Source organism: Homalodisca vitripennis, chromosome 1 (genome assembly GCF_021130785.1).
Source record: "Homalodisca vitripennis isolate AUS2020 chromosome 1, UT_GWSS_2.1, whole genome shotgun sequence".
Lineage (NCBI taxonomy): Eukaryota > Metazoa > Arthropoda > Insecta > Hemiptera > Cicadellidae > Homalodisca > Homalodisca vitripennis.
This window is the reverse complement of record NC_060207.1, coordinates 16,540,099-16,557,302: the sequence shown is the minus strand read 5'-3', so window position 1 is coordinate 16,557,302 and position 17,204 is coordinate 16,540,099. Positions and strand designations below refer to the sequence as shown.

At 31.2% G+C, this 17,204-nt stretch overlaps 1 protein-coding gene across 11 annotated transcripts in view; it reads right to left on the bottom strand.

Annotated features, from left to right (window-relative positions):
- The window catches only part of LOC124357593 (vinculin), a 64,097-nt gene that overhangs the window by 35,029 nt on the left and 11,864 nt on the right, over positions 1-17,204 (bottom strand). For 8 of the 11 annotated variants that reach the window (XM_046809526.1, XM_046809518.1, XM_046809552.1 and 5 more), the window contains exons 3-13: positions 15,578-15,723; positions 13,447-13,642; positions 11,985-12,129; positions 10,517-10,716; positions 9,393-9,581; positions 8,787-9,005; positions 8,207-8,218; positions 5,888-6,024; positions 3,906-4,036; positions 2,796-3,125; positions 637-834 (exon numbers count right to left, since the gene is read on the bottom strand). In XM_046809526.1, the coding sequence (XP_046665482.1) occupies positions 637-834; positions 2,796-3,125; positions 3,906-4,036; positions 5,888-6,024; positions 8,207-8,218; positions 8,787-9,005; positions 9,393-9,581; positions 10,517-10,716; positions 11,985-12,129; positions 13,447-13,642; positions 15,578-15,723 (1,903 nt within the window). The remainder of the gene's footprint in view (positions 1-636; positions 835-2,795; positions 3,126-3,905; positions 4,037-5,887; positions 6,025-8,206; positions 8,219-8,786; positions 9,006-9,392; positions 9,582-10,516; positions 10,717-11,984; positions 12,130-13,446; positions 13,643-15,577; positions 15,724-17,204) is intronic. The other 3 variants (XM_046809568.1, XM_046809535.1, XM_046809587.1) reach the window with 1 other exon arrangement.

The following is a 17,204-nucleotide window of genomic DNA, read 5'->3' as shown; positions in this document are numbered from 1 at the left end:
CTCATTAGGAGGCGGCCTCTACCCCCTAACCTTACTCACCCTGAATATCCTGTCACTCTGGAAGCAGCGCTAAGGTTCTTACAGGACTAAGTGCAATATATAAGCTTCTTGCCCAAAGGGAGAGAGAAAAAAAAAGTTCAGCTGGTTCTTCAACTTCTGCATACAGGTGCTATCTATATAATATTTACAAACAAGTTTGAGAAAATCTGTTGTTAAAAACATTCAGTAGACTAGTAATTATGCTCACACAATCTACAAGACATTATTAGAATTATTTAAAGGTAAATATAAAAGAACGCGTTTGTGACCTGAGCTCATCAATGTGGCACTAGACCCAGCTACTCCATGATGAGATATTTCATCAGTGATCCACAATGGTTTAATTCTAGACTAAAATAATTAACAAACAATAGATTAATGGTAAAATAATTTTTGGAAACTATTCAAAATTTTTTACTGTACGGAATGTAATTTAAAATGTATTGTAAGAACACAATATACATCTGTACAAATTCTGTTCTGTTCTCTTTTTGTTTTATACCATTGAAAGAATTCAATATGCCACTATACGATCCTATAGTGATAATAAACTTTCTTTGGCAGAATTAGTATTATGTGTCAATATTATATCACTACCAGCTTGCAAGTTATCGGCCGCATGGTTGACTGTAGCTATGAACTCGGGGTCCTCGGAGTTGTCAGCTTCCTGCTTGGCTACCTGCAGGACACGGTTGCCCAGCCGTGCGATAGCCGTTGTCTGTTCAACCATCTTCTGTGGCTCGTGGCGGGCAATTGCATCCTCGCACAGGATTGTATGCTTCTGCATTTGTTCCTCTGTTACAGAATAAAAACAATTATAGATACCCAAGAATTTATCTTATATAAGAACAACAATTACAGATACCCAAGAATTAATGTTACAAAAGAACAACAATTACATATACCCAAGAATTAATGTTACTAAAGAACAACAATTACATATACCCAAGAATTAATGTTACTAAAGAACAACAATTAAAGATACCCAAGAATTAATGTTACTAAAGAAAAACAATTACAGATACCCAAGAATTAATGTTACAAAAGAACAACAATTACAGATACCCAAGAATTAATGTTACAAAAGAACAACAATTACAGATACCCAAGAATTAATGTTACTAAAGAAAAACAATTACAGATACCCAAGAATTAATGTTACAAAAGAACAACAATTACAGATACCCAAGAATTAATGTTACTAAAGAAAAACAATTACAGATACCCAAGAATTAATGTTACAAAAGAACAACAATTACAGATACCCAAGAATTAATGTTACTAAAGAAAAACAATTACAGATACCCAAGAATTAATGTTACAAAAGAACAACAATTACAGATACCCAAGAATTAATGTTACAAAAGAACAACAATTACAGATACCCAAGAATTAATGTTACTAAAGAAAAACAATTACAGATACCCAAGAATTAATGTTACAAAAGAACAACAATTACAGATACCCAAGAATTAATGTTACAAACAAAAAACAATTAGTTTAATTCAAATTATTTTGAAAATTACATTATATTTTGACACTGAAGCAAAAGTTACTCCATGAAAAATGTGGGAGACAGTAAGACTATGGCACAATATATGTATCAAATAGAAAACTAACAAAACACTGGTACCCTATTGTCCTTAGTACACCTCAAGGAAATTGTTGGAATGTGAAGTCTGGGGAATTGACATTGTAAGTTTTACTCAACGTAGTGATGTCTCTCTCACGCAATAATGTAACTCAAACAAGGTGATAACATATTTTACAAAATTGGTATATAACAGCTGCTTTAACAACTGTAAAGTTTTTGCAACAAAATTGTACTATAAGCACATGCACAAGGGAGGAAGGGGCAGAAAAATGTATTTTCCCATCAGTTAAATTCTTGAGCTCTCACAGAATAATATCATCAGCAAGTTGTCAGAATATAGGAGCGAGTTGTCTGTAGTGGTGTTAGTAAAACATGAATGAGCAGCTGTCGGTCAGTTGTCAGTATATTATCAGTGATAAGGATCCTCCTCTAGTAATCAAATAAAATATAACAAAATAATTCAAATTATTTGAGAAATTAACTAATTTTAAAATTATTCAGTGGAATAACTGACTTTTAAATTGTTACTGAAGCGATTTCATATCTAAAAAAGATGTAATGAAATTGAATTAAAAATTTAAATAAAATTGTTTTGTAAAATTAGTTTTTGACTACTTTTTAAAACCTAATCCTATGCTGATTTTACAGTAATAAGTGACTAAGTATTTAAAAGAATTGGTGTAATTGATGATTTATATTGAATTGAACTAATTTCGTGAATTACATTGTATTATTAGCACATTTTACTACATTGTAAGATGAAAATTTCTATTTCATAATTAGACTAAAATTACAGCCAGAAACGATATCTTCAAGAATTTCACTATTCATAAAATAATATGATGTTAATTTACGCTCAACAGATCTAACCGATGTATGACCAAACTATTACACTAAATTATTTATTCATCAGTGATAAATTTATCCTCGTGACACAGTTAGTTAAAGTGTGACATTTATACATGTGGTAAATACACCACATGCATAAATTAAGGAATTTATTATTTTGTGTTATATTATATGAAATATTATTATCATTCTTGCTTATATTGGACTGTTTAAGTCAACAAACTGTTTAATTTTATGATAAACATAAGAGCAAGATGTACAGTTTACATTATAATAATGTAATGTTCTAGTGACATTATCACTAAAACAACACCTGATATTTTGATGAAATGAGCAGAATCTGTGGCTTCATCGCAGAGGTTCCTGATACGTGCGACACTGTCTGCATACTGCATCCGGAGGTTATCGAAATGTTCGTCGGCGGCCTTGCTCTCCATGTAGTTGAGGCGAATACGACCGGCATTGACCAACTGGGGTGTGAGAGACTCCACCTGCCCGGCTGCTGCCACCAGAGACTCTGCCAGTTTCTTGTTGCCACCACTGCCACCTGCAGCTACCATGCGACCAGTACGTGCAGCCCTGGTTGACCACTCACTCAGCACCGCCGCCTTATCGTTGAAGTTCACATCTCGCCCAGGTGTGCCTATACAGTTACAATCATACTCAATAGAAATAACCTTTCACAGGTCAATTTCATGTGAAATTGCCATTTAAAAGTTTTTAATTATAAATGTTATCAAAATTTTGAAGGTTTATTCACAAAAAATTGTTACAAAAAAGGTTAAAAAAACCTCTGTTTTATTTTGCAATGTTTCAAAGGTAAATTAATTTATTTTCAAAAGTTTAATGAATTTTAAACTTCAAACTCTACAAATTATAAAGAAATGCTATACAAATTTGCTGCAACTTATACAATTTCAGTTTTTAATCGCTTATGTATTATTATCAAAACATTATTCATTCACTCAATTTCACTATTACAAACAAGCATGAAAAGAATTAGTCAACTATAATTGTTCTTCTTACAATACACAATCAATCAAAATCAATTTCTTCATATAATTCTTCATACAAAATCAGAGGGGGGAGGGGGTACATTTTTATACAAATTCTTCATACACAAGGACGCAAGGAGTTATCTTGTGCATAAGTAAGGTATTGAAATAATAATATACTTTATTTTTATACTACAATTAAGTGGAGTATAAGAGAAAATAATTTAAAAGTTTTGGCTGTTACAAGTAAAAAAATATTTGATCCATATTTCTTTAAAAATACAAATGTTTATTGCAGCGTACGAGTTAGGAAGAACAAATTTTTAAATATCTTATTAACAAAATAAAACTAGCTAACCTCCAAAATCTGAAAGTAATCTATTATAGACATAGTGTTATACCCAGATTCCCCAAATGATTGCCTTTACCTTCCGGTACATGCACAGCGTCCGTGAACTGTTTTAAAGGTGTTGTTATGTCAACAAAATCTTCCACCACTCTGTTGACAACTGCATTCTGGATTTTTTCCTTCAGTTCATGCAGTTTTTGTGATAGAGTTCTGTTTAACAAAAACAATAATAGATATTTAATGAATTAATACTACAATAGAAAAAACAACAGGAAACATATGTTAGGACTTTTATTACTTTTTTTAGACTTAGTTAGGTAAACAATCCCAAAACACTAAAAAAGTAAAATTTACAAACACATTTTTTACTAATAAATACATTTTAGATCAAGAAATTTAAATAAAATATATAATAATCAGGAAATTTCATGTCATGTCATGTTAAACATTTAGCTTTTATCAAATTTTATCATGTTACTAGGTTTGAGTATATCATTAAATACTGAATAAAACCTGATTTTTAAGTAACGCTGAAACCTCTACTAGTACAAGGATAAATCCAATATCTTTTGCTTCAAACTACTGCTTTAAAATGTATATTTTCGTAAATTAGGTGGGGTTTTCTCATATAATATTGCATAAAATTATCTCAATATAAAGTATGGTGAATTATGATGATAAAATCATAGATAATTTTTTAAATATCATAAAATCATGGTTGGTTTAACCTAACAAACTGGCTTATAAACCGACCAGTCTACACTTTGGATGAGTTCTACTATTTATAAGATTAAGTTTTTGTAAACTCTAAGAATTAATATGACACCATCTTTTTCTCGAAGAAAATATAAATAAGAAGATTACTCTATTCTATTCTATAAATATGGAATTGTCTCTATGATCACTGCAGGAGTGAATTTGAAATATAGTATTGTAATGAAGGAAGTCTGCGAGATTTGGCCAAAACTAGTATGAAAGGTATGCAGTATAGTTCGGTTGCCATAAATCTTTGTTGGCTCCCTATTTTATCTTATCTTCCCTGGGTTTGTTCAGGTGATGTTTGCTGAGTTGACACACAACTGTTATGATTTGTGAATCCAGCACAACACAGCATTGTCACCTTGATTTGTTCCTTCCTATCTATATTTAGAACCACATGTTTTGTAATACTTCAGGTTGTAAATTTTGAAGTATGATCCAGTTCACTGTTTAAATTAAGCATGACAAATATTTTATTTGTGACCTCCGCAAACAATAACGCTGTGTGATCTTGATTTATTTAAACCTATCTGTATTTCTGAACTTGTTATAAATTTTCAGATTGTACATCTCTAATTAATTGGTTTCATGTTCAATTTAAAAATTATAAATGTCCTTATAATTATACTTTGTTATCTTACAACTTGGATAAAGTAAATTAAATTATAATGCAGAAAAAGGAGAAGTAAAGGTCTGTACGGATGCTATAAACACAGATTATATTCAATTAATCTAAGATAAGCCCCAGCAGGAATCACTTTTGGCTGGTTTATACCTTCCAGTTGAACCTACCACTGAGCACAGCAAAACCGATGTTTAACTTAAATCTGGGCAACCCTGTAGATGTCCAGAAGTGGCACATCACTAACCACAAATGTCGAAGTTCTGGGGTGCAAGGGGAATTCGATAGGTCTAGTCTACTGCGGGAGATGACTGTTAAGAGTTTGGTGGGGTTTGTTCCCTAACTATCAGGGGTTCTTGCTAGCCTCAACAAGGGTGTGACACCCCCTGCCTGCTTTGACTGAAGAGGCTGGTTTAGAGCTGGCCTCCCCTTCTTCCAGGGAGACACGACTTTGAGATTTAGTACCCTAATTCTTCCTCATGGATCTCAATAGGAGGTGCCCCTTACCCCTAACCTTAACCATCCTGAATATCCTGTCACTCTGGAAGCAGTGCTAAGGTTCTTACAGGACTAAGTGCAATTTAAAAGCATCTTGTCCTGAGAACAAAAAAATTAAAATCTCAGATAGGCAGCATTGGCACAAACGTATCATTCTGACTACTAACTCTGTTAAGCCTTACCTTGCTATTTCCTGGGCCTGAGGAGAGTTGCCCATCCCCCGCCTACAGAGGTCACTGAGCTGGCGGGACAGCCTGTCTACCTGGTCACACAGTGTCAGTATCTCTGCCCTCTGAACCCCGGGCAGACCATCTGCCACCTATCAATCACAATTCTACTTAATACTATTTTTTTCTTACTCTTTAAACAAAAAACAAGACTATTAAATACACAAAAATTATGTTCAAATTATTAAAACAGTGTCACTTTTCATAAAAATTATATTTTAGCTACAACTAATGTTTAATAATACTAGTTTCAGAAATGAACAATTTAGGTTTAACACATAGGTTACAGGGAATGCTAACCACTGTCGACAGCTACTACCTGTCGTAACTGTCTCAGTTCTTCATCAGCTCATGTCAAAGTGTATTTATTGAACATTGATTATATTAAGTACAAGAAGTAGATTTTGGTAGAACATATCAACTCATCAAATGATAGACATTTTAAATTTCTATCCATAAATACAGAATAATTATTACATGTACAAGTTGTCTTTAAAACATTTTTCATTGTAATATATAAACACACATGTTGAAAAAGTATGAATGATTTGGTTAAGATTACTGAATGATATAAGTAAGTAGACTCACCCAGAAGGTTTTTGTAATAAATTATACTACATTAAGCAAATCTATTAGTTAGTATTAGGGCTTTGCAAAATTAAGAGTTTGTTATTCAGTTATCTTTTTAAAATTACAATTTGTGTTCCTTAAATGTACATATACCTCTTAATAATTTAATTTAACTTAATAATAAGTTATTTTTTCTTCACACTTTGAGCAAACAATTCACTTTTACTACAAACATAGTTTTGAACAATTGTATGTTTGGAATTTTGATTATTCTCAATCCTTAACTCTTATGCCCAGTGTTTCTAGACACATTACATATACTCGAAATTTGTTCTAGTATTATTAATCATTGAATAAGCACAGAGCCTAGTTTTTTGTGAAATCAATAGAAAAATTTCCATTAAGAAAAAAATCTATTGTTGGCCATGCTAGAGTTGTAGTAGAGGTCAAAATGGAAGGGTTGAGAATAAAATGCCAAAACATTTGTTTTCCTTAATCGTCATTTCTCATCCTGATGCGCCTCTGTCTGATACATACATAAAACTTAAATCACCATCAGCCAACCATATCAATACCGACTACTTGGGTGAAAATGGTGGCTTTCAATTTATTGATCTCATTGGCAGAAACTGATACAACTATTACATGTAGTATAGATGGTGGTTATGAGTATATCAAGCTAAAAAATATGGTGAGAAAAAATTATAATCCAAAACTTTTAACACTTCTGACACTCTAGCCTTCAGTCCCCACCAAAACTAACATGGCTGACACTTTTCTCACATGTTTTCCCACAAGAACTCCTCTAACAACTTTTGGAAAAAACTAGACTGTATGCTTGTACATGCAAATTGGCTCTTGGCTCTTACAGAATATACCCCATATTTAAAAAAAATTCTTTGGAAGACTATGTTAAGTTACTCACATTAGTTATGGCTACTAAACCATTAACACACTACTCAGAAATTAACACTTAGCAAGCCAAATATGTAAATGTACATCATAAATAAAATGGTGTTAAAATACAGCAACGTGCAAAGATACAAAATAAATTTCAACAACTTGTATATGCAATCAATGTTTGTAGAAACATAAACTAAAATTTAAGTGTTTTTAAAGCCTGTGGCAATCTAGCGACCTACGACTCATTCATTGTCTGCTATAGACCCGTGCATATGTACTGGTGATCTAACATATTAAATTATATATTTAATTGAAATTTTTTCAATTTGTTATTCTTTTTACTAGTTTACAATGTCTAATGGATTTGTATACTTATTATGTGCACAATTTTATAATATTTATATATTATATTAATTTTTCTTTATGTCTTTTAAATATTTGAAAACATATTTTTACTAAAATATGATTTATTTTAATAGTTTAAATAAATGTTGAAGTAAACTTCTCATTCAAATGGATTTAAAAATTTGAGTTGTAATTGAACAAAAATTATTAGTAAAATATGATTTTGCTTTTAACTCATTGTGACTTGCATGTGATTTAAATGCTTTTATTTAAATAACTGTGGGTCTACAAGGCCTAGATTTACTTTGCTTTTTACAAAATAAGGCTATGTGGGGAAATCACGTGTCACACCAGTTTAATTTAGCTTGCTAAGGATTAAAATAAAACTATATTTGATATTTTCTACAGAAAAAGAATTAACTAGAGTACACATAATTGTAGTTAACTTAATAGTACCTTTCTCTGGTCCTTTACCACAACCGGAAGCCAAACAGTAGTCCAACAAATTAGTAACATACAATTTTAATAAAACATCGACCTCATATATTGATAACACACTCTTAGTAACTTAGCATAATTTTTCTTTATTCACATAAGTTTGAAAATTACTTAATTAGAATAGCAATTAAATAATCATATGTACTACATTTCATGTGATAAGCATTAAGAACACATTTACGTTAAAGTACAAAGTATTGACTACTAAATTGTGGTTATTTTAAGAGATTAAACTCTAACTATAAGGAAATAAATATTGTAGACTATGCTACAATAACTGGACTTTTTCTAGTAAAATAGATATTTCTAGGTTACCATATTTTTTAATGTTTGTATTTTAATTTCCAGAATTTACCTTCATTGCTATTCTCTTTTTATAGAGCAAGATAAGTCTAAATGCAAATAAAACATGGTATGGTTAGAGCATAAAAGATACCTGTAGTGAATCTGTCCAACTGACCTGTTCACTAAGATCATGAATACAGATATTACGGATGGCAATAATAAAATAAAATTCACTTAACACAGTCCACACTACCTTCTTGCCCTCACTGACGATGAGAGCGATGGCCTGCTGCCCCAGTCCGTGGTCGTCTCGGTCCGGATGGCTGAGCCAGCGCTGTGCTTGCTCCAGTCTCCCGGTCACTGTGTGCGCAGGCTGGGCCGCTCCGTGCTTGTCCATGTTGTTGATAGCATTACTGACGGCACGACACACCTCCCCCAGTTTCTCCTGCACTCCCCGCGCCAAGCTCTCTGCCTGCAATCAGTCCAGCAAATTAATTTTGCTATCACCATTAGAAATGTATACCTATTATTATTTCATCACTTTGTTCTAGGAGTAGAGTGTTGAGTTCTGAATATAAGCTATATTATGAAGGGGGTTTTGCAAATAGCTCAAATAAGTATACTGGAAAAAATTACAAACAGTATAACACATATTTCCTGAAATTAATGTAATTTTACTTGAAATTGCACTTGGTAAACTATAATACTACATGTTATACATTCTAATTTCTATATAATATTACAAAGTAATTGGTCATTAAAAAGATGTCTTAATTAACTATTTACATTATATAGAGATCTAATTCATTTTATGCGCTCTCTAGCCATTTCCCTGAGAGTGCAGTAACAGTTTAGTTACCTGTGGTGTAGTGCCTTTGTTGTCCTGCCTAAGCTCACACAAGGCCTCTGTCATGGTGTTGACGTCTGAGCACAGCTTGTTGATGGTGTCCCGGTCCGATGGTAATGCTCTGTCACCAACCGCTTGTGCGTGTTCGAGTATCTGTCGTACCGACTTCTCACCCACTCCTCCCCTCAGTGCCAATGAATCCTGTCAAGTACGATACAATACAATACAATATACCTTTATTGCCAGAAACAATTTTAACATTGCATAGCATGTGTCACAAAATAATAATTATTTATTCGTTAAAATAATAAAATGTCTTACGCTATCGATTTAATTTTTAAAATATCGCAAACAATATCGTTTTTAGTTAACAATAAAAGTTGTCAAGCAGTAAAATTAATATATAATAAAAAAATAACTTTGGATGTGAACGCCCCTATACTATCGCACATTCACGCTAGTGAGATGGTTCATGAATTCACCAAATATATAAAATGAACGAGACAATAAAAAGTGTTGCAATGCACTTTTGAACCAATTTACATCATTTATTGATTTTATTTCTTCAGGGAGCCCATTTAGAAACTTTATGCCAGCTTGAAAAGGAAGTTGTTCGTATCTTCTCAATCTATGTTGAGCAGGTCTGAGATTTTCACGATATCTTGTATCGTAGTTGTGAATGTCTTGATCTTGAACCATTTGGCTCTCAAACCGACAGTGTACAGTAGTTTCCAGTATATACAAACATGTATCCTTCTGTATATGCAAGTATCCTCTGCATGCATTTGCATGATGCACATTAAAGTTTATCAGGATTTATGCCCACCTGTGATCAAAATTTGATAACATTATATTGCTTAACAGGCAAGTGCAACTGTTGCTCAAGTATGATACTAAAAATAGTCCATGTGGTTTGGTGATCTGCACAGTACCTCCACTCTTCTCTTAACATCCTCACCCAACATTAAGATGCTGTACTACTAAATTGTCTTGAAAAAAAGTCTGGTTAACATTTGATTCTTCCTTGTAAAATAAAGTTTTATAACTCATATTCTTACTGTCTAAATGCTAACAAACAGTGATAAAAATAAGTTTTTTATTAGTCCTGCAACACTATTCATAACTACAGTACTTACCTCCAGCCAATCTTTCGCATTTCGGATTTTGCTTTGAATTGCATTTTGAGCTTTTTTCATAACGGTTAAATTGTCAGCATCCCACTCATCCTCATCGTATGTTGTAAGTTGTAGAACTCTGATGATTTCATGAAGTTCATCTGTCATTCTCGACGTGAGGTAGTTACGATTCTCAGCAGCTTCTTCTGCTCCCTTCCCACCTTTCATCCAGAACAAGTAGATTTATGGTCAAATATTTTACTGTAGAATAAAATCTCTACTTACTTTACTAAATTGCACATTCAAATTAATAAACATAAATTTAAAATTGAACATTGTTATTACAATATTAAAATGTATTAATATTGAAGTACTTACACTGTACAATCAACTTTCATTGTGATTACTGTACAACCATATGCTACAAAATAAAATTGATAAAAAAATTGTATTTTTTCTTGAAATCATTGTTGTTTTAAATTTGTCTATAACAGTGATTATACTTCCACGAATACTACAAATTCCTTGTGATTTCATATCAAATTTAATGCATAATGGAATGCTGAGAAGATCTATAGCATACATTAATGTTAAGTTAAAATTATACAGAAATCCATTAATATAAAGAAAACCGACAAAAGTCTTGCGTATTGCATTGTCTGTCTGTTGTGATAGGTCAATCAATAATGGCGAAGAGAGACAAAAGAGTGTCCAAGCCGAGGCAACTTCTTTGTTGTACAAGCTTTGTTCTCATTTGGCTAGTAGCCATACATGAAAACATTGGAAGCAGTTAATCAAAGTAAAGAAATGTCATGATTTCAAAAACAATATTCTACTTGAAGTTTGTATCTTCTATGCTTAAGTTCAAGCATTGGAGGACGTATATTCGGGAACAATAGCTCATCAGCAGTACACTACTAATTACTAAAACACGTTTTTGATATACTTTATACAGGAAAAAGCTTAGATTGATAAGTTAACTAACAAATTATGGTAGTTAGTAAATAATAATTTGCTAGCTGTTAGCATTTTACATTTTTATGTTTGTGTATCGTGTCTGCTGCTTGACGGTTATCAAACAAGACAATTGTTCAAGTTTATTTGCTTCGTAATTTGGGTAAGTTTTTCGAAATACATATAATAGGCCTGACAGTGAGGGACAGATTTCCGAGAACACTGCTTGGGTGTTGGGTGGCTGGTGGTGGTAGCACAGCAGTGACTTTGCTAATGCCACACCTCCACCACCACCACAACTCTCATGTCCAGTGTTCCCTAATATACAGAAAAGAAACATTGATTTTGGGAGACGAAAAATCTATTGGAAATTCAAATGTTTTGAAAAAGGACTGCATAAAGGGGTGAAGGTTATAATTGAAAAAATTTAAACACAGAATAATCTTTTTCTTTTTAAGAGGCTCATTTTTATCAGTGAATTGCATTTTTAACAGCGTATCACTGTAACGTTATAGCTGCACTTTTAGTAACTTACCTTGTGATATAATGTGAATGAATATTTTCATGCTACAAATAAGTATTGGTGCTAATGTTTTAACTTGGTCCAGACACCTCACTAGGATTTCTCTGTGTACTTGATGTGTCAATTCTTTTTCACGCGACCCAACTTCACGAGACACCTAAATACAAACAAATTTAATACAAGACTATGACAAGAACGTGAAATTGGTATTAGATTGTGATAAAATAATCAAGAAATAACATTAAACAAACTGGTAATATTAAAACCACTGTAAAATCCCATAATTATTACAACATACTTTAAAATTTAACTATGATAATTATTTTTCCATTTTTGTATCCAATTTTATACATTATGTAAAATACTGACAATCAACTTGCTGATTTTAAGGCATTGCCTTTCACAAGAAACAAAATTTAAACATGAAGTTAATTGTGGAAATGTTTTTTTTTTAATAAATTAGTTGATTATTTTGCATTTTACCACAAAATTGTGTATATAAGGGGAAATTGAGCCGGACCATCTCAAAAATATACAAAATAATACTTTTTAGCAACTCTTAAAATGAAACAAGTGATTAAATCTCTACTAATCTTCTTTTAAGAGGAATAGAATAAACTTTTAATTCATGGAATAGTATTCAATGTAACATTTTATTAGACAATCAAAATTGTTTATCTTTCCTTATGCTAAAGGGTGGGCATCTCTTCTGTAAAAGTCTCAGATTCTGAGGACAAACAGAAGTAAGGGAGGTGCAAAGGTCCTTTTAGGAATAAGGGTGGAGAGACAACTGTCTCTTATCTTCTGAGAAAAAAACATTTATACAGTGATGAGAAAATGTAAATAGATAACACCTGTTGCTTTTATTATATAAACTGGCTCCTTTCAATTAAGGTAACACATACAAAAAGGTTGTGTGCTATATAAAACATGTGTGTAGGTTTTTTGTAAGTAAATGATCTTTCTTGTCAGAATGATGACTGTTCCCTTGTCATTACTAGATGACCAGGTAATAGATGATAAACACTGACATTTTGTATGTAATTACAATGCATTTTAACTACAAATGAAGTTCATTTACAACTAAACATACAGCATTTTATCATTTAAATTTTTCGAAAATCCAATGTCCAATAAAGACCATACTTCTGCGGTTGATGCTATATAGTTCAAATAATTAATTAAAATTATATAAACTATTTAGTTTTAGATTTAAATCTATTTTTTAAAATACATTCCAGTCATGGTCTCAATTAAAAAACTAGCTTTGGTGATGGAAAAACAGACGCAATGCACTTGGATTCAGATATTAACGTTTAAGGACCACTGCATATTATAAATACAAAGTAAAACTGCATCTTATAACAGTAATTTTACATATTATAAAAAGATATTAATGTTTAAAAATTATTTTTAATATTTACAGTTAATTGTAGGCCTATTGTATAAAAAAATAATTTAAATAAAAACTTACTTTGCTTAAACAGGGGCTTAAATCTTTTAAAAATTGCACCAAATCTTCCATTGTTTCTATTACTTCCGCGACAGCCAGGTAGTCCAAAACTTTCTTGCACTCTCTTATAATCTTCCTTACTTCAGACTCATCGAAACATAAAAGCAGAGACGATGTTCCTTGCAAAATTCCTCTAGAACCTTCAATAAGCTTTTTTCTGCAAAAGAAATCACGATTTTTTGTTAAATAACTCAATGAGTTATGTAGGGAAATATATTTAATAACCCTCACACATGCACTACACTATTTATTAATGTTAAGATGTTTGACTTTATATTAAGATTTTATTTTAATATCTATACAAATAATATCACTGGTTTATCGCCATGTACATTATATTTTTTTGTTAACAATGAATAGATAAGTCAGGCACCTATAAATGTTGTCGCTTTCTTTATATTATATAAAATTGTGGATTTGTTAAAATATTGAATAACCGACAGTGCACCTTTCAGTTTGGAAATTGTAAAATAGTATTAATGTCAAATTTTATGTAAAATAAAAATATGATGATGAAAAAATTCATTGATTTTTTAATATGCCCTTCTATTTTAAAAACCATTATCAACAAAGCCACTGATTCAAAATAGCAAATTTTGTGGAGAGTTTAGTTTACTTTTAGAACACAAATAAGTTAGTACCATGTGCAATCTTACTGAACATTTTGTATACTAAAAACCTAGTATTAAACTGTTAAAAATATTTCTGAAGCTAAGCCAGAGGAGTTTGTACTTTTACTGCCTTCTCTTATTATATAATATGTGTAGTCTAACAATAAGATTAAAATTCCTGCAAATACATATTTCACTAGATCAAAAACGTATCAAAAAATACACTAAAAACTAATAAAATTAATACAACCGATTAGTATTTTACAATAGAGAGTTATCATCGACAGTTACTGGCACATAAACTAGGTAAAAGTCAAATTAAATCAATTAAGAATTTTACTTTAAATTAAATACATTATTTAAAAATCCTTCAAACCAAAACAGCCTCATTCCTCTCCATGTCAATATAAAAGCTTCACTAACTATTCATTTTCATTTCACTTTACTTAACACTGCCATTATATTTGTATTATGATAACCTTGTTACGCTTATTGTAAAGATTCTAAATTATTTACAAATAAACAGTTTTCTATTATTTTTCAAGCATTTTAAATCGTTTACTCAAAAATATATTAAGTTAAAATGCATTACGTTAATTTCAAGCTCTAAGCCAACCAAACTATTTTTTTAAATATAGCATTATTATTATTATATTATTAGTTTTATCAGAAACTTTTTCAATTTGGTTTTACAGACATTGAATATTTTTATACTCACAAAATGTGTCTATGTGAAGTATGACCATTGTAAAGGCTTCTAAGGGTTTAAAAACTTTCCCTCTAAGTTCCCAACAGAGCACTAATCAGATGGTTTCATAATTATTTCATCAACACATTAAATAATACTACACAAAGCTTCCAACCACACTTTATTATGTCACAATGACTTTGTAGAGTTTCATCTGATATGATGCAGTAAAGACCAATATATTAATCAAACTTACTCTTTGTGTTTGATCTTGTAAAAATAAAACAGTCGTACTCTTTGATACTACTCAATTCCAATATAACAGTTTCTCAATTATTAGCCTATTTGCTTATTTCACTTAGTGACCATTATTTTGTATCATTCATAACAAACCAGTGATTTTTGTTACTTACCAAATTGTCTTCTTAAGTAATACATTTAGTAATTTACTAAGTTTCAAAATTTAAACACAATTAGATAAAACTATAAAGATCCATGAGCACAAAAGAAACTATTTGGAAACTGTCATTACAATGTGTTAATTATTGTAAAGTGAATCTGATAAAAAGAATCAGTCTAAATTTATTATGAATAATGTAGGAGCAAATTACCATGCAACCCATGTAATGTGTTGCTCCAGCATTATTCACCAGACAATCAGAAGGGCGTGGCAATCGTAAGGCATGGCTGGGTGGGAAATGATGCGAGAAAGATGTTCAACTGCACATTACCGTCTGTCACTAACGACATCTTCCTTGACAAAGTATATACTCGTGAGTAATTTCTTGATTACCTTGCTGGTCCCGAGTAAGGGTCCACTTTGAGCATGCCAGAAGCCTCCTCCAACAGTTTGGAGGCACCCTCAACCCGATACAAGGCGGCCGGCATGTCTTGCTTCAGGATGGGATCGTCGCTGCTGTTGATGGTCTCTTTGCCCACCTAGGTATCACACACACGTCATGTTTATAACATGGCCGGCATCACAGATCACACATTACTCATCATGTTTACTGCGTTAGAAATCGTATCAATTACATATCCAAATTCTCTATAAAGTACGAAATTTGTTTACGTTCTGGTTCTTACATGGCATCAAATAATATAGATATTCATCAAAGCCCAGACAAGTTATCTCATACATACATGGTTCCAGACTAAAGTTTCAGACACAACAAAAAATAAAAACTGCATTCCATCAAAGTTATGAAAGAAATAAATATTTATTACAATAGGTTATTTCGGAGTACAGGCCTAAATGTGATATTATTTATAAAAATTATATTTGTTTTATGGCAGAAAAGTTCCTTGGTGCCCTTAAGATATATTATTTTCTTTCCATGCTGCTTCATATGATCAAACTTCTTTCTTGTAATGATAAATTTACACTATTCTCCCTTGATAGAAAAATAACTTAATAGCTTGTGAATTTAAATTATTAACTTGAACATTTACTACAAACTATTTTTTTTTTTTTTTTTTTTTTTTAGATAATACTGCATCAATAGAAAATATATAATAGAGAAATATCTTTTGTTATGGAATTCATTACAAATTAAAAATATTAATCAATGACCCATCAAAACATAAAAACCTTTCTAAAAATAGTGGGTTAAAATTTTGTTTTTTATATTGTTCTTTAAAAGTGGTTTAAAATCAAAAGATTCTTTTACATGAACTGTGGAAAATTAAAACCAATAATAAATGCAAGTGAAACTAAACAAACATATTATTTCTAATTCAAGACAGAGTTATTATTTGTATACTTTGTAGTTTTGTGTACATTTTCCTATCTTACATTAACAATTAGTTTGAGTTAGAAGAGAAAACAGGAAATAGAAAAGTAATAAACTGAATAAATAAAAGGATAGTAAAATGAAGTTTTTGGCACCCAAAGCCAAATATAACACAGACCATGGACAAACTGGGCACTCCCTCTCCAGACATAAATAGCTTTTAGAAACAGTGACTAATATTCCAGTTGCATTTCCAACCAACTACTAACTTGTTCCATTACCAGTGGTTTGGCTGTAGCCACAGAGAACAAATAAAATTCTGAGTGCTGAGCAATTAATGTGGTTTTCTAGATTTTTAAAATTGTATGTTGTAAAAGATATAAATACAGTATAATTTATTACACCTTTGTTTTTTCATTAAGGTTACTCAGTAAATACAACTGTTTTATACCTATTAATAGTGTAACAATATTACATTATTATTGTCAAAAAATACAAATAAACGGACAATAGATATTGTTAAATTACTTCTAGATTTTATCAAGTACTTTAAGAATTATGAAAAATGTTTCCAATAGACAACTCTATATGTCTTCCTATATTTAAAAAAATCAATTCAATTCAAACTGACTCTGACATGTTTTTAAATTTAAGTTTGATTAAAGTGATATAAAACCTAGATAGCTG